At 39.8% G+C, this 26686-nt stretch overlaps 1 protein-coding gene across 2 annotated transcripts in view; it reads right to left on the bottom strand.

Moving 5' to 3' along the window:
* MAP2K5 (mitogen-activated protein kinase kinase 5) overlaps window positions 1–26686 on the bottom strand; it is a 263443-nt gene that overhangs the window by 54598 nt on the left and 182159 nt on the right. Inside the window, exons 17-19 of one of the 2 annotated variants that reach the window (XM_001174814.6) lie at window positions 24560–24589; window positions 4290–4316; window positions 3946–3978 (exon numbers count right to left, since the gene is read on the bottom strand). In XM_001174814.6, the coding sequence (XP_001174814.1) occupies window positions 3946–3978; window positions 4290–4316; window positions 24560–24589 (90 nt within the window). The remainder of the gene's footprint in view (window positions 1–3945; window positions 3979–4289; window positions 4317–24559; window positions 24590–26686) is intronic. The other variant, XM_001174812.7, reaches the window with a different exon arrangement.

The following is a 26686-nucleotide window of genomic DNA, read 5'->3' as shown; positions in this document are numbered from 1 at the left end:
TGCCACCCGACCCGGCTCATTTTTGTATTTTTAGTAGAGATGGGGTTTCACCATGTTGGTTAGGCTGGCCTCGAACCCCTGACCTTGTGATCCACCCGCTTTGGCCTCCCAAAGTGCTGGAATTACAGGCGTGAGCCACCGTGCCCAGCCTGTCTTCAGTCTTTGTACTCCTGATAGTGACCTTAGCAAAACTAAAAAGTACCATATGAAATCAGCACTTTGGGAGGCCAAGGTAGGCGGATCACTTGAGGTCAGGAGTTCGAGAACAGCCTGGCCAACATGGTGAAACCCCGTCTCTACTAATAATACAAAAAATTGGCCAGGTGTGGTGGCGTGTGCCTGTAGTCCCAGCTACTCGGGAGGCTGGGACAGGAGAATCGCTTGAACCCAGAAGGCAGAGGTTGCCGTGAGCGGAGGTTGTGCCACTCCACTCCAGCCTGGGCAACAAGAGCAAAACTCCATCTCAAAAACAAAACAAAACAAACAAACAAACAAACAAAAAACACCGAAGACAGATGGTCAGGTTGTTGGGACAAAAGGTAGCCACCAACAAGAATGAGGAGTGCCCATAGAGAACAGAGGCAATCACAAGAGGGCATAGGAAAAGCACTATGCAGAGCAGTACAGCCATGTAAGGCATGTTAGCCTGGGGGCAAAGGGCTCTATACACTTCAAGAGGCCCGAGAATATCAATGTCAGTGCCAAACACTCTGGCAAAATGGTTGGTAAAATTCAGTGAAAGAATAAGGTAAACCCCACACAATTTTACAGCCCTGGAGGGCATCAATACATCAAAGTTTACGTTCAGTACCATGTTCAGAACAAGGGACTAAGTCATTGAGAAAAGGTTAAATGATATTCACCACACTCCGTCAACAGGCTGCCAAGAACAAATAGATGTTAGAAACATTTCTTTCTAAAAATGCAAATTTCTCATAGCTGTCAGAGCTTACAGTCATAAATTTCAGTTATCTAGACAATAGGGGCCGACTTATTCCCCAAAGATATCAGATGGCTAAGGCTTCAGGTACACATAGACACACATCACTTATAAAGAACCAAAGCACTTTACAACGCAGGTATTCAGGGACTTAGGGAGGACCTGATTACATAAGGACCTTAAGGTAAGAAGTTCTGTTGAGAAGCAACTCTGAGGCACCAGATGATGTCTTCAAGCTGTCACTTATACCTGAGCTAGCCAGCGACAATTCAGAGAAATGCCACCCACCAAAATTTACTTGGACCACCAAGATTTCTGATTGGAGCTCAATTCTCCTGTTACTTTGGCCACCCTCCCAGTTCCTGATCTGTGGTCTGAGTTTCATGGTCATGGTTCTTATTCCTATTTAGTTTTTGGTGTCTTCTGTTTGGACATCTGGTAGCTAACTCTGGCTTTGTTCCATGATTCCACCTCCTGACTCCCAGAGTGGCTCTAACATTCATCTTTGGCCACTCCAGGACTGGCTCTTGCCCACCTTAGTGGTGTTTTACTACATCTTCACTCTTTGCCAGGCCATAACAGGTTAAGCTGAATCCACATAATAAGAAAATATGTTACACTGGGCTTTGCGATAGCTATTTTGTATGTGACGCCAAATATACCCATCTTGTCTGAACTTCCCTCAGGGGAAGTAATTTTTGATCTGACTTTTCTCTAACAGGAAATAGTATATACTAGCAACAGACACCCACTTCACAACGGGGTAAATCCCACTCCCAAGCAGTAAAACGGCTCAAATCCCAACTGGGCATATTCATTCACAAATAAAAGGTCTAAAAGTCAGATGCAAATGAAGATAGCTAGCTAATTGCCCTGTGGGAACTAAAGGGGAAGACTTAGCCCTGGCAAGCAGTTAGGGAAGTTTGAGAAGTGGTTTTCAAACTTATAATGTGCAGAGAGTTACCCGAGAAACTAGTAGATTCTAGGCACGATCCCTAGAAAGTCTAATTCAGCGATCTGGGCCCAGGAATTTGCATTACAACAAGAGCCTTAGGTAATTCTGATGCAATCAGTCCTTGGTCCACCCTATGAGGAACACTGCATCACAGCAATGAGAACTCTGACAGACACATAGGACAAGTGCAGTAAGTACAGGACCCCACCAATCCTTCCTTTCCGAGATACTATGATTCATCTTGTCTAAGGCAGGTCATCTGGCCAATCCTTTCCTAATACTTTTATTGCAGAATATCAGCTCAGTTCCAAGATCAACCTGGTTTTAGCAAAGGCAATGTTCATTTCCCAAGGTTCCACAAGGAAGATGGTTTTAGAGTAAACAGGAATATATGTCTAAGTTACATTTTTCTCTTGACTAAGAAAGAAATGCTATGAAGAAAAATATATCATTTAAGTTACACATTATTGTTCTTCATCAATCTTCATCCCTTAAATAGAACATCTCCCCATGGTAATTTCAAAGTCTCATGATTTTGCCCAAATTAAACAAGTAAGATATTTTAAATTGAACAGCAATAACTGTTACTTTAAATAAGGAATGAAAATATCTATTTGATGCAGAAAACATTCAAATGAGAAACACACATAGTATTGGTGAGGAATGCCTTTACCTGGATGTTCTGATGCCTAGGAGCCTGGCAGACCAACGGTAGAGCCCAGGAAACACAGAAGGCTGTGCACGAAACTGGGTAGGCAAGTTTCCCCAGACACTTCCTCAAGCAAAACTGGAGGGGGACCTCAGGAAAACCAGTTAAATTGGGAGGATTCTGATGGGGATAGTAGACTTTTGGAATCTAAGATAACAGAGGATATTGATGAGCTATTAGATCCAGGAGGTCTGTCTGATATTTGAGATAATGGAGCCTCCATTTGTTTCAGGACGATGCCATCATTTTTACATCAACATGGATTATGGCTTGCAGGGGATATATGGACTGACTGATGCAACCATTAAGGATGTTAGAGCCCCACTCTTACTATTATTGTGATATGTGTGTGTGTGTTTATTTTTTTCCTAGGAGGATCTTTATTTTTTCTCCCAAATTTCATAACTGGTTATGCAGATGTTTAATTGAGAGGAATAATTATGAATTACAATTTTTTTCTTTCAAACTTTCCTATCTGAATCATTTACTGCCTTCCCTCTCTAATTACAACTGTTTTAAATATTATAAAATTAAAGTTTAAAAAATAAACATTGCTAGTAGGCAAACCCAAGCCCCAAAAATCTCAGTTTTTAAAGAAAATGTTAATGTTTCTTGAAAGCCTTGTGTATTATAAGATTGATGGTTTACAGAAAAGGAATTTAAAGTCAGAATAAGAAGTAGACAAAGTCGATTGAGAGAGAAAGGCAGGTAGATTAGCACCATGAAGGCAAAGGAACAGTGGAATTCAATGAATAAGGATGATCAGAAGTAAGCTCAATTAAAATGTGAGAATACAGGTTTCCAGCTACTAGAATACACAAGATGTTAGGGACATATTCTGAGAAAAATGCCTAATTAGGAAATTAACGCTGAACTGTTGACCTAGAGTTTTTGAGCCCTTTTATCACTCTGATATGCTTTGGGTAAATAACTCAAGGCAGGCAAATTTCATCCAGCTTATGCTTGCTCTTCAACTCTGACCCTTGCCTACTGAATGACTTTAAATAACTGTTGCAGAAAAAAATGATATCATTTTAATTTCCAGCTCCATCCCCATCTGGCCAGGGAGAGGGTCAATTAATATTATTGTGTTTTGTCTTTAGGGCATCTGATGCCCCTGAGGACCAGCCTGCGGGATAGTCTGTTTTTGCAGGGTTTCTTGGCCAGAATCAGAAGAGTGGGATTCAGGACAAGGCCAGTTCACGTAACACAGCTCAGAGCCATACAACACAACTTGCTCCAAGGATGTTGGGCATTGTGCTTCATTAGGAAACAAAATATAAGCTTTCCACACCATTAGGAATGACTTTAGGAGTGAAAGCACATAAGACGATGCCTCACCTCATCAACAATGCACTGCAGAAGCTGGAGAGGCTGCAATGGAAAAGAAGAGAGGAAAAAGTATTAGCCTCTATGCAATATCTTTACAGTGGAGTGGAAAGAAAAAATCATTAATGCAATAAAATATAGCAAGATTAATCAACAACAGCAAACTCTTATAAAAACATTGATGCTCAGGAGGTTCTATTATTTCTAATGGTACCTAATCTAATACAGGCAGTTAAAGGTTTGCATTTTCTTCAAAATGCAATTTGCTAAGTTTAAAACAAGGCATTCAAGCATGCAAAGGAAGCAGCCATCAGGAAAAAGAAAAGTGAATTTTTTTCTGAACTCATAAAGCTTACCATTAAAGATCCCTGGTTTTTCTGAATCTGAAAAAAGGCAATATGTAATTAGCATGTCATAATCAAAATGACTCACTTGGACACATTATGATCACTGAGAGAAAATTATTGCATTGCTGGTGGCAATTTGTGGGCATGTGTTAACACAATTTACATAATGAAAATACACAAATGTTAATAGCTCGCTTCTCATTTATAGGCGAAAGTCAGCAGAATGTTAATTTCACACAACACTTTTTAGTACCCTCCAGGTTGTATTAGAATAGGGAGAAAAACCATAATCCATTTCAAAAGGCTGTTTACGATTCAGATATAAATAATGTTTTATATTGCTAGATTGTGAACACTGGGCTTAATGTTGCAATCATTGCTAATGTTACGAAGCTCACTCTTTTTAAATTAAAAACCGATTTATTTAAAATTGAAATTAAATCATAGTCAGAAATTAGAATTTTGGATTCCTGCCAGTGTCTGCTCACAATCCCCTATTTTGTGAGGAAAACTTTAATTATGTAGTTGAAGTATTTGCACCTAACTTAGGAGTGTGGTAACGACTCCACCTTTTCCAAAGTTCCTTCTGCCTGTTTCCAGGGCAGCAATGCTCTCTGGGAAAATCAAATTCATGGAAGTTTCACACTGATTTTTAGGGAATAAAAGCAGAGTCCAGTAAGAGCGCATTTCTGATCAACATTCTGAAGGCAGGCTGCTCACACATTTAACACTGATAAACTGCATTTCTTACAAAGCTACTAAAACGTGACATAAAAATTAATAAAACATCCACTTAGTCATTAAAGTACTAAACACTTCAGTGCCTCCCCATCCAGGAAAAATAAAGCTTACAGTTATTATAAACTCAATGAAAATGAAACTCCAGGTACTACATTTTCTAACAGAGAACTTTTCAGGAACCAAATACTGATGGGTCAACTGTTTTCTGAGATAACTGGGCTCCAACCAGCCGGTAAAATACAGGGAAACTAGTAATAATCCCTTATATGTTTTTAAAGGTGTTTTAAAACATTCTTTCCCATATACAAACTCATTTGATCTGCACAACCACCCTGAGTTTGGCAGGGATGATCATCTTTATTCTATGATGGGAAAGCTGGGCCTATTAGAGGACAGTGTCCGGGCCTGAGGCCTCAGCGCCAGGGTGTGGTGGTGCTGGGGCTCCTCCAGAGCTCCTTTCCTTCCAGCATCTGTATTACACCTGCCTATGATCATAGAGTTATTTGAAAACAACTGTATTTGTATACATTTATACTTGGTATGGTATTGTTGATAAATTATCCATTTTGACATGTTGGTTCCTCTCACCTAGACTGTGAGTTTCTCAAGAGCTGCAGCTATGTTTATGCATTTCTTTTGCATCCATGTGGCTGATCAGCACACCCTTCTTCCTACTGCCTGAGTGTTTTAAAAAGTGTTTTCCCATATATTTGTCAAATGAACACGGCGCCCACTCATTGCTCTTATTGGCTTTTCATCACTTCCTCCCCAATCACTACTTTCAGAAACCTCTGTCCCAGGTTGACTGGCTTAGTCTATGTTGATAGTCCCTGCTTGATGTTGTCCTGAATTACTGCTTCTTCTGGTTTCTCCAGTCCATGAGTATTTCCAGACAAGATTCTGCAGGTAAAGATTTACATTACAAGGGAAGGCGGAGCTGTAACCACCACCCGGAAGTGGTTAAGAATTTCAGTAACAAGCCAAACTACCTTTAAAAAAATACTGAAAAGCCTGGATAACCTCTCCTATGACATGAGGTATCTATGGAGTTTGCTTTTATTTTTTTTTCAAGCACACACTGATACTCCCCCCACCCCTACATTCCTAGTAAGATATATCTACTTCAACAACGGAGTTATTTGTAATGAATAAAGAATCAGAAATCCATTTCTGACATCAAAGAGAATGTGTTTCACAAATTTCCAAGAGTCAGGGGGATGACAACATTCTCTGAGGAGAACATGCAGCAAACATTCTAAGTGAGAGGTTTTGAAATGAATTCAGAAATGGATTATGAAACACTGTCCCCAGAAACATATGAGTTGTGTGAATCAGATTAACTGAGGGGAGGAAACTTCCTCATGAACTGAGGTCTTAAAGTCTCTAGTTTGCCCTATTTTGCAGGTTAAAAGCTTAGTCTAAGTCAACTTAAAACTGTACTATTTATGCTTGCTCTTCATTAAAAGAAAGAGAAAAACAGCAATATCAAAGTCTTTTTTTATAATCTTATAACTATACTGTTTTGCCCAGGTTTTTAAAGAGAGACGTTATCAGGTTTTATTATACAGTTTTGATAGCAACATATTATATGAAATCATCTTCATAAATTTTGTATTAAGGTAACTGTGCCAGTACCTGAAATTGATTCAAAATGCTTAAGATACTCAATTACTTTTTAACAGTTACACAATGCAGTGACTTATATCTTCTATTTCACAAGAATTTGATGATGCAACATCATTGTAATTGATTCATTTTCTCAATTAAATAAAGCTACTGTGCTTTTCTTTATATGAATGCCACATAGACCATAGAGTTAGATGTATTATCTCCTTTTTCTGTCTCAGATATATTGCCATAAAGGCTGTATTCTGTTCCTCTGTTAATTCCACCAGAAAATTTAATGCCACAGTCATATTTTTAAAATTCTGAACTGCCATGTACTTGGCTGTATTTATATTAGGCATATTTTTCACTGCTAAACTCTTTGTTGTTTACCTTTTTCAAGATCACATTACTGTATAGGCACAGCAACCATAAAACAGATCCAAACAGTCAACCTCCAGTCATTGCCTCTGCTTTTGCACACAGTTCATGAAAAAGTGAAGCCCCTAGTTTATAGCACATTAAAAGTGGAACCAAGGGTCCTCAATATAAAATGTTGGCTTTGTGAATGCCTATCTTTATTCTGGGTCTGCCTTCCAAATGCTTAGCTGTGAGAGCAGAGTTCAGAGGAACGCAATAATATTGTTAGGGCTGATGTACTGCCTGCACCTCACAACATATGAAATGCTGTTTATAACTAACTTGTCCAAGCCCTCATTCCTGCTTATACATTTTGCGTGTGTTGAGTGTTTTCTATGTCTAACTAGTACTTTGGGACAATGAGAGAACAGTAATTGTTCCAGTCACACGCTTTGTTAATCAGTCTCTAGAACTAGTTGCATTTTGATAGATGAACCTCTTCCCTTTTCTGGGCATAGATTTTTTTTTTCTTTCATTAGCTGTTAGATTCAAGATTTAAAACCACACTTAACGGGATAGTTACGTCTCATTCTGATGTAAGGCAGACTCTTATGTGTTTAAATGGGGAAGAATGACTTCATAGAAGGCAGCCACAAGTACCAGTTAGGTCTTGGTATTATTATAGTAACATTTATCATATATTTCCTTACAAGAACCATCAGTTAGCAATTAGAAAATTCTTATAACATGACTTATGACTGTGAAAAATGATGCTAGAAAGGAAATTGCCAATGTAGAAGTTTGCTTGTGGGGCCTCAACTATTTAGCCAATGGCTCTGGTGATAAAAAGCAATTTTGGAAGTCTCACTTTATGCTTTGCTCTCTGTAGAGGAGCTTTTTACATAAGTGGTAAAACAGATCTTGCTACCAGCCCCTTTTACATTATATTCAGAGGCACAATCAGAAAACTAAAATGAGTCTACCTATGTAACTTAGAGAAGACACCAGCTATAGCTTTCATTTTCTCTTTTACTCTCTGAAATTATGGCTTGCCCTGCAGCTCTTGTCTGGAAGATTTATGTGTGACCTAGGTCAGATCTTCCAATATCAGTTGACAAATTTTCTCTTTACATATTTACTGCTTTTCAAGCTTGTATTATTTTCTCTTAAATAGAAAGAAGAAATATAAAATTAAATCATATGGTTGGAATTTTTAAAGAATAGCATTTTCATTTGTTGTGCTACTGGCATCACATTCTAGCTTTCAATGTTGAGCTCTCTATTCTTTTTTTTAAAACTTCAAATTTTAGGAGCTGTGGCTATTTTGCAAGGACTCTCTTTTCAAATCAGATGCATTAAGCTATAACCCTGGCTAAATATAAACAGGGATTATGGGAAACTGAGACATTCATATTCTAAATGAAGAATTATGATCTAAAGTATTTATGAAAGGAAGGAACCCCAGAGATGATCTAGTTCAATCTACTCACTTTGCTTTAGGGAAGCTGAGGCTCAGAGGGGAGCAGCGCCCAAAGTCATAGATAGTGCCTGGCCTGACCCTGACGGCTGGGTTAGGAGACTGTCCACTGTGAGGAAAACGCATGAACTCTGGAGTAAGAAAGACCCCTGGGATTCTAGTCAGATGCCCATGGTCCCCAGAAGCCCCCTCCCTTCAGTGGGGCTTAGAGCTCTCATCTACAAAGTGAAGGAATGAGCTAGAGAAGCCCAAAGATTCCTTGAAGCCAGAGCTTCCCATTCAGGAGCCATGTTTATTTTTCCTACCCAAGGGTAGGTACCAGCAATCAATCTAATTTTATCTGGCACTGTGCTGGATATTAAAACTTAGGGACATACAACCTCCAATCCATTATAACTTGCAAAAACAAAGTGTCCATATCTCAAAAAGCCTTCAGTGAGAAAAACAAAACCACTGCTACATGATAAGCTTTATATACATTGCCTAGTACCACTAACTTAAAGAGTTCCCAAACAAATCACTTTTAAATAAAGGAAGAGAACGAAATTTACTCTGGCTAACTACAAATGGGACTTTTGGCAAACTGATATGTGAAGATACTAAATGCATTCAGACACAAAATAAATGGATAATATATACTACTTCCAATAATTTCAGGTGAACACGTATAATTCACTTGTGCAATCCTATCTCCCCTGTTCATCAGCCTCTGTCCTTGCTCAAGTTCTTATCATGTCTGTGGGTCTATTCGTATATTTTCACAGGACCTAAAAAAGTCACAGGAAGATTTACCAGGCAGCTACTCAATAGGTTATAAGAAGGAACCAACGATTCTCGCATTCAAAGATCTACTCACTGGCACCTTCTCTCTGGCGCAAATCTCAGACTCCAGCTGGGGTGCTGTATTCAGGAGTGGCCAGTTTTGAAAAGCAAAAACTACATATCCCTGAATTTAGCAAGCAGCTAGGTGGGACAGAAAGGCTTTAAGATGCCTACAGGAGGGCACATCTCTGATGGGACCAGACAGAAAATCATCACAGCCATAAATTAGTTTACTTGGCCTCACTGCTTCCTGAGTATCAAGGACAATGCATTTTCACACAAAATACAACAGCTGGAGCATTGAGGTACAGCGAAACATTATTCATTTGCTGGGTCTGCCAGTCAGTGAGCAGGAAAAAAAAGGACCTGGCTGCCAGTTCATACTGTTTTATCCTTTGTGTATTTAAAATTGACATAGCTCATGTCCCACACCACATAGGTGTATAAGAGCCACAGTAAATCTTCCTGTTGGTAATTGCACATTTTAATGTTTAGACTTGAATTTTGCAAGGAAAGCAGGGGCATAGAATTGTAATTTAAAATGATTAATGTGAATTATAAAATCTTTTTCCTGATGGTATGAGGTCTGTCCACAGAGTCCATTAAGTACCTAAGTTTTGAAGATTTTAGACATTTGCCATATCAAACTTTTCTCCTTTCTTTGTCCCAAAAGAAGGGTGGCCTTATTTTAGAATCCAGTTTAAGAATATTAATTGTGTGTGGAGACATGGGAAAGGGGCAGCTGGGGGAAGGAGGTGTTGCTTTTTCTGAGAACGGTCCTTTAGACTACTCTACTCTTTATGGTGAAATAAATCTGCTACAGCAACATTTTAATGTTTCAAAATGTCTGAGAGGGTTTTTCCAGAGCTTTCATTTAGTTTGCACCTCTCTTAGCTTAAATCCTCTACATGATGTTGGAAGTCACCTAGTACAATTCTTTGCCTAATGTAGAAATTCACTTTATAATATTCCAAACATATAGGTATTCTGTCTTTGCTACAAGACTTCCAATGATGAGATTCCAATGATTCTCTTTTGGGCAGATTAAACTGTTAACAAAGTTCTTTCTTGGCCAGGCGCAGTGGCTCACGCCTGCAATCCCAGCACTTTGGGAGGCTGAGGCGGGTGGATCACGAGGTCAGATCATGACCATCCTGGCTAACACGGTAAAAGCCCATCTCTACTAAAGATACAAAAAATTAGCCGGGCGTGGTGGCAGGCACCTGTAGTCCCAGCTACTCGGGAGGCTGAGGCAGGAGAATGGCATGAACCTGGGAGGCAGAGTTTGCAGTGAGCTGAGATCGTGCTGCTGCACTCCAGCCTGAGCGACAGAGCAAGACTCCCTCTCAAAAAAAAAAAAAAAAGTTCTTTCTTATTTTGAATCCAAGAAGTATGTCTTTCTGTAAGATGTGCCCATGATCTGGAGCTATGGCATATAAGTTTAATGACAGCTCTTCATATATTTGAAGATAGCAGTCATGTCTCCACAATGTTGTCTTTCTTGAATGAACATCCCTGTTTTCTTCCTTATGATCAGTTGGTATTTTGGTTGCCCTCTATCCTTCTCCCCTTTATTACTAAGGATACTCCAACAACACTCCCCCACCCCCAAGAAGCCCGTGTGTTCCATGGGAAGATGACTTCACCCCCAGCTCTAGGGTATGGTAGGTGGTTCAGGCCTAAATTAGTCAGCAACATCTAAATCCCCTGGGCACAGGGAGTTGAACTGGTCCAATGAAACTGCAGCCTAAGGCCTTTGGTTGCTTCTGAGGAAAAGAGACCTGCTGCTCCCCTCTCAGACAGGAAGTGGGTTGCTCCAGGAACCCCAATAACCATTCTTGGTCTGTGAAGGAAGAAGCCTACTAAGGAGAGAACCGAATATGAATTGCTGAGTCAAGTCCCAGCTAAAACCAGCAAGGAAGACTAGGCTTTACAGTCATGCAGTCCAGTTATTTCCCCTTGTGATTAGGGCTCCTTTGAGTTGAGTTTTCTGTTACCTGGACGTGAAAGCTGCCTGAAGAACCCAGGCATGATTTCCTATTCTCCACCACCACAGTCACCTTTCTCTGAATTTGTTTCCATATGTGTATGTTCCTCATAAAGTATGACACCCACACCTGAACACAGACCTCGGATTGACGGGCTTAGATCACTATGTTTTGGACCTGATACACCAGACAGCCGAGACTCAAGGAGGCTAAAAGTGCATTCACTTTTTTTTTTTTTTTTTGAGACGGAGTCTCACTTTGTCACCCACACTGGAGGGCAGTGGCACGATCTCAGCTCACTGCAACCTCCACCTCCCCGGTTCAAGCAATTCTCCTACCTCAGCCTCCTGAGTACCTGAGATTACAGATGCATGCCACCATGTCTGGCTAATTTTTGTATTTTTAGTAGAGACGGGGTTTCGCCATGTTGGCCAGGCTGGTCTTGAACTCTTGGCCTCAAGTGATCTGCCTGTCTCAGCCTCCCAAAGTGCTGGGATTATAGGCATGAGCCACCACGCCAGGCCATGCATTCACATTTCTGATAGCCTTATCACACAGTTGGCTCAAACGAGAGAAGACCGAGAAGTATATAAATCTTACTGAAAGAAGCATATAAATCTTTTTTATATACTGAGAAAGAAATCTGAGACTGAAAAGGAAACACTTTTTTTGTTGTTGAGACAGGGTCTCACTCTATTGCTCAAGATGGGGTGCAGTGGTGCAATCATAGCTCACTGCAGCCTTGACCTCCCTGGACTCAAGTGATCCTCCCACCTCCGCCTCCTGAGTAGCTGGGACTACAGGTGTGTGCCCATGTGAAGACAAGTTGTCACATATCCTCAGAAGGTGTTATGCTCAGGTATTCATGCTGGCTGGATAGAGTGGGAGGATGGGACATGGAAGAAAAGGAAGGGGCCAAAACAATTGATTTAGAGCCTCAGGATTTCTGTTCTTGGTTCCCTCTGATTGCAAACATGTAAAAAGTAAACTTGGGCTACATAATTACTTTATCGATTTCATATATGTTTATTAAGTCCTTATGCTATGCCAGGCATTATACTAGACTCTAGGACCCAAAAGATGGATAGAATACAATTGCTGGCCCACAGAAATGAGTGACTTATTAAAGGTTCCTGAAATCTAGTAGCAGGGCTAAGATTTAATTAAGCACAGGGCTTGGACTCTCCTCTAAAAGTCACTCAGTATTTGGACAAAATACAAGTCTCTGGAGTTTTGCTTTCTTCCCTCAGGGCTCTATAGATTTCTAAGACAGCTTCCCCCCATCCTTCCAACCCCTAAAGCTCCCTACCACATGGTAATGTTTCTAGGCATTGTAAGAAAGGTTGCTGCATTAGTTTTGGTTCCACATATCACTGAACATTTTTTTACCATGATATATTTGGATGTGGCCTACTGAGATTTTGAGATCAGTTGTATTGCAGCCAATACATGGTTCATATGGGATAAGGAGGGAAATAATCTTAAAATTGGCCAGGTGCAGTGGCTCATGCCTGTAATCCTAGCACTTTGGGTGGCCGAGGTGGGTGGATCACCTGAGGTCAGGAGTTTGAGATCAGCCTGCTCAACATGGCGAAACCCCATCTCTACTAAAAATACAAAAATTAGCCAGGTGTGGTGGCACATGCCTGCAATCCCAGCTACTAGGGCGGCTGAGGCAGGAGAATTGCTTCAACCCGGGAGGAGGAGGTTGCAGTGAGCTGAGATTGCACCACTGCACTCCAGCCTGGGCAACAGAGTGAGACTCCATCTCAAAAAAAAAAAAAAAAAAAAAATATATATATATATATATAGTCACACACAATCTTGTGAATTAACATGTGTCTTACTGGCTTGACTGTAAATGAAATTCAAAATAGATTTAAACAAAATAAGTCATGGATCAAGAATGAACTGGATAAAGTTTGACTTACTTTATCTTTTTTTTTTTTTTTTTTTTGAGACAGGGTCTCACTCTGTTGCCCAGGCTGGAATGCAGTGGCACGATCATAGCTCATTACAGACTGGACCTCCTGGGCACAAGTGATCCTGCCTCTTCAGCCTCCTGAATAGCTGGGACTATAGGCATATGCCACCACACCTAGCTGGTTTTTAAATTTTTTGTAGAGACGGGGTCTCCCTGTGTTGCCCAGGCTGGTCTCAAACTCCTGGGCTCACGTGAGTCTCCTGCCTTGGGCTCCCAAAGTGCTAGGATTACAGGTTTGAGCTAGCACACCTGTCTCCAATGTTTGATATTTGATTCAGAGTTTTACTTCACACCTCCCATATTTTGATATAGGTACAATCAGGTTTCAGTAAACTTCAAGGAAGTAATCGGGGGGAGATGGTGATGAGCAAGAGGGCTGAAGTTGTGGACAGGAGGAGGAAGCTGCTCATCCAAGGTGAAAGCAGACCATAGAAATATCCTGTCCAGCATTTTTCAGACTCTGTTTACGAAATAACTCTAGTTCAAATAAGGTATTACTTAGATGCATTTAAAAATTACCAGATAGAAGCAGAGCTGCTCGTGTGGTTGTGTGTACATGTGTGTGTGGGTGGATCCCCATCTCCTCTATACACTGTCTACCCACAATTCTGTAAATCACTAACCTAGGACATTTCCATCATTTTCCAGGTGAGGAGGCTGAAGTCCAAAAAGAAAGAAGGTCAAGCAACTAATAAGAAAAGCCAAGACCAGAACTCAGGTTAGCTCTGTGCGTATGTTTGGGTAGAAATCATATACTGTCAGTGACTTAATTTGTCACTTGTCGGGTGTGTCATTTGCTGCCTCCTATGCCCTCTACCCTGAATCACTGAGTGTTTCCAGCTGCCTGGCTACCAAGAAGGCATAGGGCTATCCAAAGAGCAGGGCCTGGAAGGAGGCCTTTGGCCAGGAACTTTCTTTTGTTTAAAGGATTTTACCAACTAGGCCTGGAGTCCAGGTCGCCTCATGCCTTATGCCCAGAAGAGTGCTCTCTGCAACTTGTTTCTGAACAGAAAACAAAACAAGACAAGCTTCATTACCCCTTTGGTCTCTCCTCCTCTGAACCTGTAGGCCAATAGCTTCTTCTCTCATAAGACTATTCTAGGCCGAGTGCGGTGGCTCACGCCTGTAATCCCAGTATTCTGGGAGGCTGAGGCAGGCAGGTCACCTGAGGTCAGGAGTTCGAGACCAGCCTGGCCAACATGGCGAAATCTCATCTCTATTAAAAATACAAAAATTAGCCGGGTATGGTGATGCACTCCTATAATCCCAGCTACTCGGGAGGCTGAGGCAGGAGAATCACTTGAACCTGGGAGGTGGAGGTTGCAGTGAGCCAAGATCATGCCACTCCACTCCAGCCTGGGTGACAGAGTGACACTCTGTCTCAAAAAAAAAAAAAAAAAAAAGACTATTCTATTCCCCAAGCTGTTCTTTCCTTCTCTCCGTGGTGGTCACCATCTGCAGACATTGATGTGTGCAGCCTAACAGTCCACACTTGGTTCCAATTGGCTGCCTTGGTTTCCCAAAATTCCTTGGAGATGACACCTTGGCTCTGTGCATAAACAGACAACTGCCTCCTTTCCTAGCTCCTAGTGGTCTCTGGGACCCTCTTTCTACCTGGTGTGTCCTGGCAATCTCCAGCCCTAAATCGAATCAGCTCTTTGCTCCTTTTAGGCAACTCATTGATTTTTCAATGAACTTAGCTCGTCTGTTTTATTGGCACTGAAGAGGGTTGGGTTCTTAGCATCATTAACATTTTAGTTGAGGAAGAATTCCCAAACCTCCCACGCATTAATCCATAACTGTTAAACATCTAAAAAGTAATCTATGCTCAAACAAAGCTCGGCCAGGTCTGTCCCCTTTTTAACTTGGAAGCCAATGAGCCCCTATCCCCAAATCTACCCAAGTTTTCCATACTGAATGGTGATAAGTAAAACACTGGAGTATAATAAAAGTTGATGTCTTTGTCTGTTGCTGCTGCTACTACTGCTGTTGAGGACCATTCTCCCCCCAGGGATCCATAGCCAGTCAGCAATTACCTGGCAGGCACAGAGCATCCTGGGACAGTAATTTTCATCTCTGCAGACACACCAGTTGGAGGCAGTACTTGAGTGGATATGTGTGTAAAATAAGGACGGCCATTTAGACTCACAGTCTCTGGATGCCTTATCTCACTTTCTCCCCCACCATCCCTCTAGAGTAAAAAGACCACTGCACTGTGAGTGGGAGACAGTCTGGCCCTGTTGCTGAATACCTGGTAATCATGAGTGAGTCATTTAATGGCTGTGGACTCCTATTTCCTCATCTGTAATCTAAGAGTTGGACTAGATCATTGTAAGATCTCTTCACATGCTGAAATCCTATGATCCCATAAAGTAGCAGACTGCATCAATAAAAGCAAAGGGAGAGAAGTGGAAGGCCTAGTGGACCGCAGAGCTTAAGAGGGAGAGATAATAGCAAAGCTGCCACATGAAAGCCAGACTGAACACCAAGTTCATTAACTTTCAATTCTATTTCTGGGGGCTAAATTGATTATTTAAAAATTGTAAGGGAATCATGGTCCCCAGTAACTGAACTAAAAATGACGAGATTCTGTATATAATTCTATATATTATATGGTGATTGTGAATGATAAATTATAACTCAAAAAAGAAAGACTGTAAAGGAAGGCTCTTGCGGGATCAGAAAAATAATTCATTTTAGTCCTACCTGGTGTGAGACATGGTCATATATTTTCAGAGTTACATAGGTAAATCCCTGAAGAACTTTCTGGAAATATAAATAATACTAATATTACCTAGCTCTTGTTTACCACCTTATATTTTTCAAAGTGCTCTCTTAGGCATTAGTCCATTTGATCATGACAATTCCTCCCCAGCAGTCTAGAAAATGCCCTGTGATATACCAAGCCAAATTCATAAAGGGTGGCAGGGAACCCCTCAGGGGCATGTGCCAACTGTCCTCAAGGGCAGAGACCTTAAAATGCAATGACTTCCAACCTCAGATCAGCCCCAGTCATGTCAAGGGGATGCACAAAATTCTCAAACCCAACTTCTTTATCTGGTCCCTGCTACACTTGCCATCTCCATCCTGACACATTACCTCCCTCCTCTACCATGCTCCCCTCCCTTTTCTTACTTCCTTCCCACGGTGACTTTAAAAGTTACCTAGGAGAATTGCTAAACTGTTAGGGAAATGAAAGTAACAATGGTAGTACTGTTAAAGTACTGGAACAGCACCAAATATAATATGCTGTTTTAGACCTTTATCTTTTACCAGATGAACCTCCTTTGGACTTGAGTACCTAGCACATCCTTTCCCATGCTTCTTGCAAAGGGAGAGAAGTAGAAGGCCTCCTGGACCACAGAGCCTAGGAGGGAGAGATAATAGCAAAGCTGCCACGTGAAAGCCAGACTGGACACCAAGTTTATTATTATGACTTGGTGTCCAAGTTCATTACTTTAACCTTCTATTCTATTTCTGGGCTAAACTGATTATTTAAAAATTACAAAGGAATCATGGTCCCATCCTTCTTGACTCAGAGCCTCAGCTCAAGCGTCAGCTATCTACTCTGTGAAACCTTCTTGGTTTCCTGAAGTGAGCTGACCACTCCCTTTTCCTCTTGAGGTCAGAGCATCCCATCTCCTGGAGGATTCCTTTTATATCAACTGCCATTGGTTTTATGTTTTTCTTCCAACTGGACTGGACTCTTTTGAGAGCAGAGACCACATCTGTTTCATTTTTGTGCTCCTAGTGCTTAGTCAGGCACAGAGTAGGTGCTCAGTGACAAATAATGTTGAATTGAGATGTATGTCATACAATAGTGTAGAAGGTACTACAGAATCAAACCAACATGAGGTTAGTGCTTTCAAACAACACAGGAATCACGAACCTAACTGGCCAAATACAGATATCTCAATTGAAGTATTAACAAATAATTTATCTTTAATGAAGAATTTCACATTTCTAAGCTACCCACACATTGGGGATGATGTCTCTTCCATTTCTGCTCTATTTTAAGGACATACTAGGAACCCACCTCCTGTTTCTGGCATAGGCTAAGCAAATAAAATAATGAGACTTCTTGATAAGTACACAATAGATATGGAGAAGAATTTGACACTGGCAATTTAAAAATTCCTAGGAAGAAGCAAATGTGTATAAGTGAACATCTTCATGTCACTTAAATTTCGTCTCTGCATTTTATGGAATATAAATCTGATTTTATGCTTGAAATATCAGGATATTTTAAATGTCTATATCCTAAATAGTGAGGACAAAAGTAAAATGAATTAAAACATATAGGCTAGACATTTGTTTAGAAAAAAAATTGCATGCATAGTGCCCCTTTAAACTCTTGCAAATTAAAGGTGAGTACTTGAAGTTTGGGGTGATTACTCATTGCTATTTTTTCCTTGATTAAAGACCTCACATACAAAAAACTGTATATTTAAAAATTTACTTAAATCCTTCATGTTCCAAACTTCAAAAAGTTTATGCAACAAAGGATAGATTCTAATACCTCTTTTCAAAGAGTGCAAACTTTTTAGGTATTTTGCAATTCCAGGCATGATCAGTAAACATAAATAAGATAATGATATCTGTGGTCTAAATTTAACATAGAATATAAGACATCAGTAAACAATCAACATTAGAATTAGTAACAATATACTAGTCAAAGGCTTTTAAAACACAAATAAAATTAAGTGTAAAAACTCTAGTACTTCAACATTAGCATTTGAAAAGTGTTCAATGTTTTTAAATAGTTTTAAGAACATATGCTTTCTACTCTATTCTGAAACACATACTCTATCCAGAGCACAATTTATTACTACAAAATAAATGAATGTTTAAAAGACAGTCTGTCAATTGAAAAAAACAAAACACATTAAAATAGCACGTTTCCAAGCCAAGTTAAACAAAATATTTTCTCCTTGACAAGCTGCTTACATTTAAATGAAAACAGGGCAAATCTGGTCAATAATATGGATTGCATATAATAAAAAGGACCTTAGATCATGTTAATACAAGGATCAGAAAGCAGTAATTTCAATTAAAACTACCCAATTATTTAGCAAACTTTCAGATGCAGCAAATAAATTAATCGGTCTTAAATGAAAGTGCTCAGATAAGTAGCTTTTTGACCTATGAGTAAGTCTCACTAGCAGCAGTCACAGCACAGCAAGAATCTGCTGAAGCAAGGCAAAGCTCCCATATCAAACAAATGTTATTGGTAATCAAAAAGCATTTGCAAAACGTATTTCCTTGGTTAATAGCAGGAGGTTCTGAAGCAAATGCCACCTACAGCTCCTCTCATACTTTGATATGTAGTATATAGGGGTTGAACACACATTTCTCTTACCCAAGGATGACAGAAGTATCTTGGTTTTAACAACAGGATATTTTCATTTCTGAACTATCTATGGAAGGTGCCAGTCGTTATATCATTAAGAATGCATATCTTTCACTTATTATCTACCTATGTTTAACTTGTATTGGGATTTAAGAATGCCTCTTTGAGACAAGCAATATGTCATCATTTTGTTCAGCTAACAGGCCTGACAGCCCTGTCTCCTTGAGTTAAGAAAAGTAGATCTCTATTTTGTACACTGGTGGCAAAAGCTGGCAGAATAAATGAGAATTAGCCAATTGGTAGTAAAAGTTTCTGATCCCAAAGATTCAGACCTTCCTTTTACCCTAGTCCAAATTATTCTATTTGGCCAGATGATGGTATTTTTTTTTCCCAATAAAAGTGATCTTCTCCATATACTGCAATAATTTATTTGAATGCCATTCTTATGTGTTTTTAACAAATAACATCACTATTCACTATTTCTCTTATCTTTTTGATCCTTTTTTACTACTTATCATCTTATTTGAAACAGATTTTTAACAGATAAACTTGATCGTTACAAGAATATCTTGCTTGCATTTTATTCAAATAATTCTTTAAAACAGCTTAAAAAGCCGTTTGGAATAACATCAAGCTTGCCATCAATCAAACGAAAAAATTCCGCTGGCGGTTGTATCAACATCAGATCAAGTCTGATGTCTTCAAGGATTTCAGAGTGAACCATAAAAAACTCCATTAACTTCTGACAAAGAATGCAAATTAATCACAACATGGGGTGAAATGAAATTAAAGGCTCTTTTCTAATCAATGACAAGGCAGGATGAAATATTTGTTACTCTCTCTGCACTCAGACTGCCTAGGATGTTTGCACTTCCCTTGCAAAGCCCCAAATGTAAGGTGTGAGTACAGATTCGCCCACAGTCGCTGTTAAGCCCCCCCTCCCCGCAGAGCTATCTGCTTACAAGTCGTGGAGATTCACAAAACACACTAATCATCCGAATCTCAGGTGCATCCAATTTGTTATTCACACTCTCCCATGCCAGTGAAAAGCCTGGCGCAGACAGATGCACCAGGAACCCTAAATGACAGTTTTGGCCTCCGGAAGTACGATCACTACAGCAAAATCTAGTACAGCCTCCAGGTGAAATGTCTGGAGCTCCATATGGAGCAGGGAAAATTAACAACAAGATGAAAATCACTGCAGCAGCGGGGAGTCGGAATTTTTGAAAAAAAAAAATGAAATTTAAAGATGAAGAAAGAGAAGTAATAAATTAATGGGGTGTGAAAACATTCAAAGCTTTACAATACCAGGGGCACTATTTGCTCAGATTTTTTCCCTTTTTTTAACTTCAGGTCATTTTGATGTAATTTATTAACCAAGATCAGGAATTGCAGCCAAAAGAAGAACAGTATTTTTATACATGCAAAAGTACTTTAAATACATTTGTGTCTGTATTATCTTCACTTTCCTGTGGCATCTTGCTTGCCAAATTTCCCAATGCCAGAGCTGATGCATCCCCTGAGAAGTCTCCTTAATGGATTTGCTATCATCCTAATGCAGGGCACTGTTGTAAAGTTTGAATGAAGGATGACAATTTTTAGCAGGCAATCCTTTTCATTTCTCCTAAATTATGATGTCATTAAACAAACCATTGCCCACCATTATGTTTTTTAAGTCAACTGAATTTGGATCTACATGATTAACTATAGGCAGCTCCAGTCCTTGTCTAGACCTTCACATCTTTCCAGATTACTATTAAAGCTAAATTGTTCCAGAAATTGAGAAACTGTTCGCAAGATATTTAAAAATGCAATTTTTCATTATCCTATTGCAGAATATGCTTCACAAGCACCCAGAATTTAATGGCACTGGGGTCAGTGAGGGCTCTGGGTCCCTCTGGATCTCCCGTTACTCTGCTAAATACATGGTAAGAAAAGCAAGCGGGATCTGGGGAATGGTCTTGTCACCATCCACAATGGCACAACTCTCCAATGCTCAGCATTTCTCATCTATACAAGAGGCCTCCCTAGGGCAGAGAGGGCAAACTAGAAGAAGGGTTGTGGGGCAGAGTGGAAAGGAGAACAGGGGTATGAATAGCCAAACGAATTAAGAAGTTAAAGAGCCAGGGAGTTGGCTTATTTGTCTGCAAGTCCTAGACCTAACTGTACCCATTCCTGCCTAAAGCAAGGTACTTTGCCTCTCTGAGCCTGAGTTGGCTCACCTAGAGGCTGGAAATAAGTCCCTGCAGGTAGAATGCACAGCCTGAGTCAGGTAACAGCCTGAGACTGGAACCCTATGTGGGAAAGGTGCCAGGTGAAGCCAAGACACCATTGTTTTTCCTGTTATAGGCAGTAGTAATAAGACTGTGCTCCTCATGTTTTTTTTCTTTAGAACCCTAAACTGCATGCCAAGGAAGTTATGCAACCCAAAGGCCTAAAGGAAACTAAAACAGTGCTTTCAAATAACAAAGACCCAACCCACAAAACAATGAAACTCATACAGAATGGCTATCTCAACAAAAACCCAGCCCTTTAACCTTTATGTTGCTCCCAGGGCACTGACTGTCCCTAGTATCTTCCCAACACTCCTCCCTCTCTGCGTCCTCACTGGGTACACACTGTGTCACCAGCAGGAAGAGGGGCTGCTAATGATGCTGTCAGCAGCACTGACACTGAGCTGGGGGAAAGACAAGTCTTGAAGCCAGCCCCTCCTCCCCACTTTACCCTCTGCTCATTTTATACTCTGCTCCAATTGTGGCTGGCATGTTGCTAAGAACATCCTTTTACAACCTATGATTGATAGCTGGGAAATTCTGTTTTGTGCTGCAGCCCAACATCTGATCCAGATGGGTGGCCCTTTGTACTTTTCAGAGTGGTTTCATATCCATAGTCTCATTTGATCAGCATACCTCCTTTAATCAGATAGAAGAGGTAGGCATTAGAATCCTCATTTTAGAGATGAGGAAACTGACACCTCAGAGTTACAAAGCAACAATTAAGACCTGCAGTGAGACTGTGGTAGCACCTAATTCTAATTCTAATATTCTGGCTCATGGTCCAGGGCTCCTTCCAATAGGCCACTCCTCTCAATTTGCCACTAGTGAAGACAACTCAGGTCTGGTGCCCTGATTAGACTTTGGGTTCACAGCAGCAATTCCCTGGCACTGTCCCTAGTCCTAGGAACAATCAAACCAATGTGATCTTAAGGATATATGAAAGGCTCTCATGTGTTCTAGGATCAGACTAGTGAGTGACACTTAGGATGAGATAGTTCTCAGCTTGATAAATAGAACATTGCTTTGACCCTATGGATGCTTTGTAAGATAGTGAGTTTCTTGTCACTGGAAGTGTTCAAGCAGTGTGGATGTTTGCTTTTCAGAGACATTGTAGAGAAGTTTGATTTGATGATGTCTAAGATCCCTTCCAACTCTAAGAGTCTATGATTCACTCCTGCCTACTCCACTTGGGATTCAAAGAAACCAAACCAGTCACAGTTTTAACAGTGAGCAAATCAGCCATTCTGTTTGTCCAATTTATGAGGGGAGGCTATTTCACAGAGTGGTAGGAATTCAAATGACATAACGTGGGCCAAAGAGAAGGTGTTATTCCATAACTCAGCCTCAGTGACACTATAAAAATACACATTTTTCTTCATGTGCTTTTTTTGAGGGCATAAGGGAGGGGTAGGAAAGGCATTTATAAAGTATCCTTTCCCAATCTTCAGCTTATAGTACAAAGCCTGTAAAATAAATGCCAACTCCACCAAAAGTCATTAGTGGTTCTAGCAATGACGCACCCAAACTTCTGTTGAAAAACTTCGGAAATAGGCCTAATGGCATCAAACCTGCTTCTATTATTTCAGATAGAAGTAACAATTTGGTGACAACATTCTATCATGATTCAAGGAATACAGTTGTTTCCCGCCCCAACTCTGGCATAAAGGTTGTTGCTAACTAGGGAGTTCAGCATAGTATTAGAATTTTCCAACTTCCACTTGACTGATCAAGTAAAGATATATTTAGACATTCAGGAAAACCATACTGCAAAGGTAAATAGCCTCTTCTCAAATTTGACCACAGCTTTCATGTGCTTCACTTGTCAAATGTGGCAGTAATCCATTTCTTTTTTTTGTTTTTGAGACGGAATCTTGCTCTATTGCCCAGGCTGGAGTGCAGTGGTGTGATCTCGGCTCACTGCAAGCTCCGCCTCCCGGGTTCAAGCCATTCTCCTGCCTCAGCAGGGACTACAGGTGCCCGCCACCACGCCCGGCTAATTTTTTTTTTTGTATTTTTAGTAGAGACGGGGTTTCACCATGTTAGCCAGGATGGTCTCAATCTCCTGACCTCGTGATCCGCCCACCTCGGCCTCCCAAAGTGCTGGGATTACAGGCATAAGCCACTGCACCCGGCCATGGCAAAATCCATTTCTTAGACTCATCACCCATCAAATCTCACTGATTAACTACTCTAGACATTAGGAATCTCAAGAATATTGCTACATTCTCAACCTTTGGAATTTTTACTGGATGGCTTATAAGTTTTCTACTAAGATTTGTTTGAGAAATATACTGCATAGGGCTTGTGAGTTCACTTTCAAAATTTTAGGGGATTTCACAAATTGGCCAAGCTGAATTGTTTAGAAATTACTGACAGAATAAGAAGCTTACCAAGATAAATATTCTAATGAGCTATAAATCCTGAAAATGTAATTTTAATTTGATGGGTTACCTAGAGCTAAGCAGCAAGGCTATATACACTAAAATCTCACTAAATGCCAGCATTCATGCCAAGCAACTGCATTTTAGATTTTCTCTTAAGGAAAAGATTACATTTAAACAAAAAAGTCTACGAATTTGAAAAGTGAGACTAACACTCTTGAACCTAACAACTTGGACGATTTCTCTTCCACTTATCTGATGGCTTTAACTATGAAAGCAAAAGAATACGAAAGAGACATTTCATTGAGTAAAGGGTCTTTAAATGTCCACATTGGTACCAGGAGAATTTGCTTAAAACTGCTTACAAAGATGGTAGAGAGAATGAGCCCCATCCTATTATTCAATAACCATGTTTGTGATGCATCTGCATAATCTAACCATGCATAAATTAGTATGTGTAATACAACACTTATTTGCATAATAATAGCAAGTTAATAGATGCTTAAAGAGCAGAGACCAACACCACCTTTAAATCAGACATGCCTCTAGGCACTTTGGCCTGTACAGACCAAGATGCCAGAAAAACAGTGAACATCAACCAGAGGAAAACAGTCAAACCATTCATTTTTCATCCCTCTAGACATTTCACTTATTTCCCCCACACACTGGGGAATCATTTTCAAACCACAAAATAGCTTTCTATTTTAGTGCTAGTACCCTTCTATAATAAAAATCTTAAAGAAATTTTAATAAAGATTAGAGTCAGCAATGCTACTGTAATGGACTGTTTTGTTTCCTTACAAATGTAGACAGGAGGGAGCAAAATATTTTTAAATAATATGTTCAAAATTACACTCATAAAATTGGGGGCCTATATATTTGCCTAGCAAAAATAATGACCTAGATTAGATGCTTTCACCCTTTGTCTTAATCTTTTAACTCAAAAAATTTTAAGTGAATTTAAGAGCTTAAAAAGTGTATCAAGAAAAGGCTGGCTCTCTCCTCCAACTTCAAAATGAGTACATGATATTGGACCAGGAAAAAAAACAATCCCGAATGTCACACAAAGGAAAAGCACAATGATCACTCTCAACCTTTAACAAGAAGAAAAAAATCAGGAGTTTAAAAAAATCAAAAATCAATAGAGATTTCTAAATGACTCCTTTAAGATACCACTTTTCAATTTAACAGGACAGATTTATTTGTATGTGGCTCAAATGTTCACAATTGCTCCCTGCACCTTCATACATAGGAATGAATGTCACAGTGGCAAACGCAGTAATGAACAATCTTACCTGAGGATATGGAAACCTCCCAAGAGCAAGCTGGGAAAGGAAATAATATTTGTCTAGTTATAGATTTGCATGCAGGGCAGATCTCCTTAAGACAGACAAGTACTAAATTTCAGAACTGCATCCAGCAAATATAAAAAAGTTCACAACCTTGAATGTACAAACTAAATTATTGCTGTAATTACATTAAGAGCTGTATTTAGAATGGACATTTTCAATGGACGATGTTGCATCCCTGATAAAATATTTTAATTTTAATAACAAAACATTATCCTTATGTGGTTTCCCTTAGTAATATTCTCAGCTGTATGGGCATTATTCACATTTACATGTGTGCGACAGTTTCTTCTAGACAGAGATGTAAAAACTCTTTGCTTTTAGTCTTGTAAAATGGGAACATCTAATTGTTACTAACCCACAAAATTTTCAGTTACAAGTATAAATGGAGGGTAGTAGGAAGTGGGGAATGGACATTATTATGAAATTGAAAACTGCGCCATTATTTTCATCCATTTGTTAAAGTTTTTTCATCCATTTTCTACCCACTAGTGGGAAAAATGGCCATTTCAAGGTTGTGAAGTCAGAACTGTAGGTCTAAGTCTGAAAGCTTCCAATCTAACTTGATTTGTAAACTGCTCTGTTTCTGAGCCAGTCACTTAATTTTGATCCTTGAATCCTCACCTGTAAAAACAAAATGATCCAACCAGGAATAGGCTTGATATAAAGCAAAAAGATATAAACTGTTTTTTGAGCCAGAGTCTTGCTCTGTCACCCAGACTGGAGTGCAGTGGCGTGATCTCGGCTCACTGCAACCTCTGCCTCCTGGGTTCAAGTGATTCTCCTGTCTCAGCCTCCCAAGGTAGCTGGGATTACAGGCGCACACCATCATGCCCAGCTAATTTTTGTATTTTTAGTAGAGATGGGGTTTCACCATGTTGGCCAGGCTGGTCTTGAGCTCCTGACCTCAAGTGATCTGCCTGGCTTGGCCTCCCAAAGTGCTGGGATTACAGGGCTAAGCCATTGCACCTGGCCAAAAAGATAAAATTTAACAAACATACAAAAACCTATTTAAAGAAAATAGTGGCAAAACTTTGCAATTTTATAATGTGGCCAATCCTCAGTCCTGACATCATTTACATGTATTTGTAATTACTTTCAAAGAGAATCGCAACATCAGGGACTTTAACGCTAATGGATCTAAGAGAGCATCAACCCACTTCAAAGATTAAAACCCAGAGTCCCACTGAAGTAGCTCCCAAACAGTTAATAAGTGGAAGCCTAGGAACTGACCCTAAGATTTGCAACTTAATCCAGTGTTCCTTCCTGCATATGAAACTGCCTTTCTAGATCTTGAGAAGTTCTGCGCTTATTTCAAAGACACTGACACCGCTCAAACATTTCTGAATTCTCCTTTTGTAATTGTTTTAGAATTATTTCAATTAACAGAATACCTATTTCATTTTATTAGTATGCACCTTATCTTGGATTTAAAATTATACCCCTCAGCTTGTTCATCATGTAAATTATTTGTAGACTAAGGTTTGAATAGCCTATGGATATTACCAAAACCCAAAGCCACATACAAAAACTAAATATTTTGTTGCTTAGACATGAATATGCTGAAGTTATCAAAGTTCTAAAACCAATATGAACAATAGCCATGTAACAGGAATAAACATTATGACCTCGTAAGGTGACTACTTTGAAAAGGCCCACACTCATTTGCACATATGCTTGTGTGTATGTGTATATATGTATGTCTTAGAATACCTAGTTTCATTACCTTGTACTCATCATATCTTGTACACAAAATATACACTGATATGTGTATGGATTTTCAAGATATAGGTATACTATCATCATTTCATTTGACGGATATCATTAATCTCTTCCACTGTACATAACAAAAACATCACAAGATGGGGTGAAAGAGAGTGTAGATGTTTGCCAAACTCCCTTTCGAAGTTTTGTGTGATTATGTTTGTTGAACTGAGAGACTGAAAGACTGAGACTGAGAGACTCAGTTCTCCCATCCTCTGTCCCCACCCCACCTCCTTGCAATACAGGTTCGTAGGTTTGCCCTACATTTTGAAAATAGTTTGTTTCTGGCCAATCAGAGTGTGCACACTG

The sequence above is a fragment of the Pan troglodytes genome, chromosome 16, assembly GCF_028858775.2.
Source record: "Pan troglodytes isolate AG18354 chromosome 16, NHGRI_mPanTro3-v2.0_pri, whole genome shotgun sequence".
Lineage (NCBI taxonomy): Eukaryota > Metazoa > Chordata > Mammalia > Primates > Hominidae > Pan > Pan troglodytes.
Note: the sequence above shows the minus strand (reverse complement) of the source record. Positions and strands in the feature narration are given on the sequence as shown.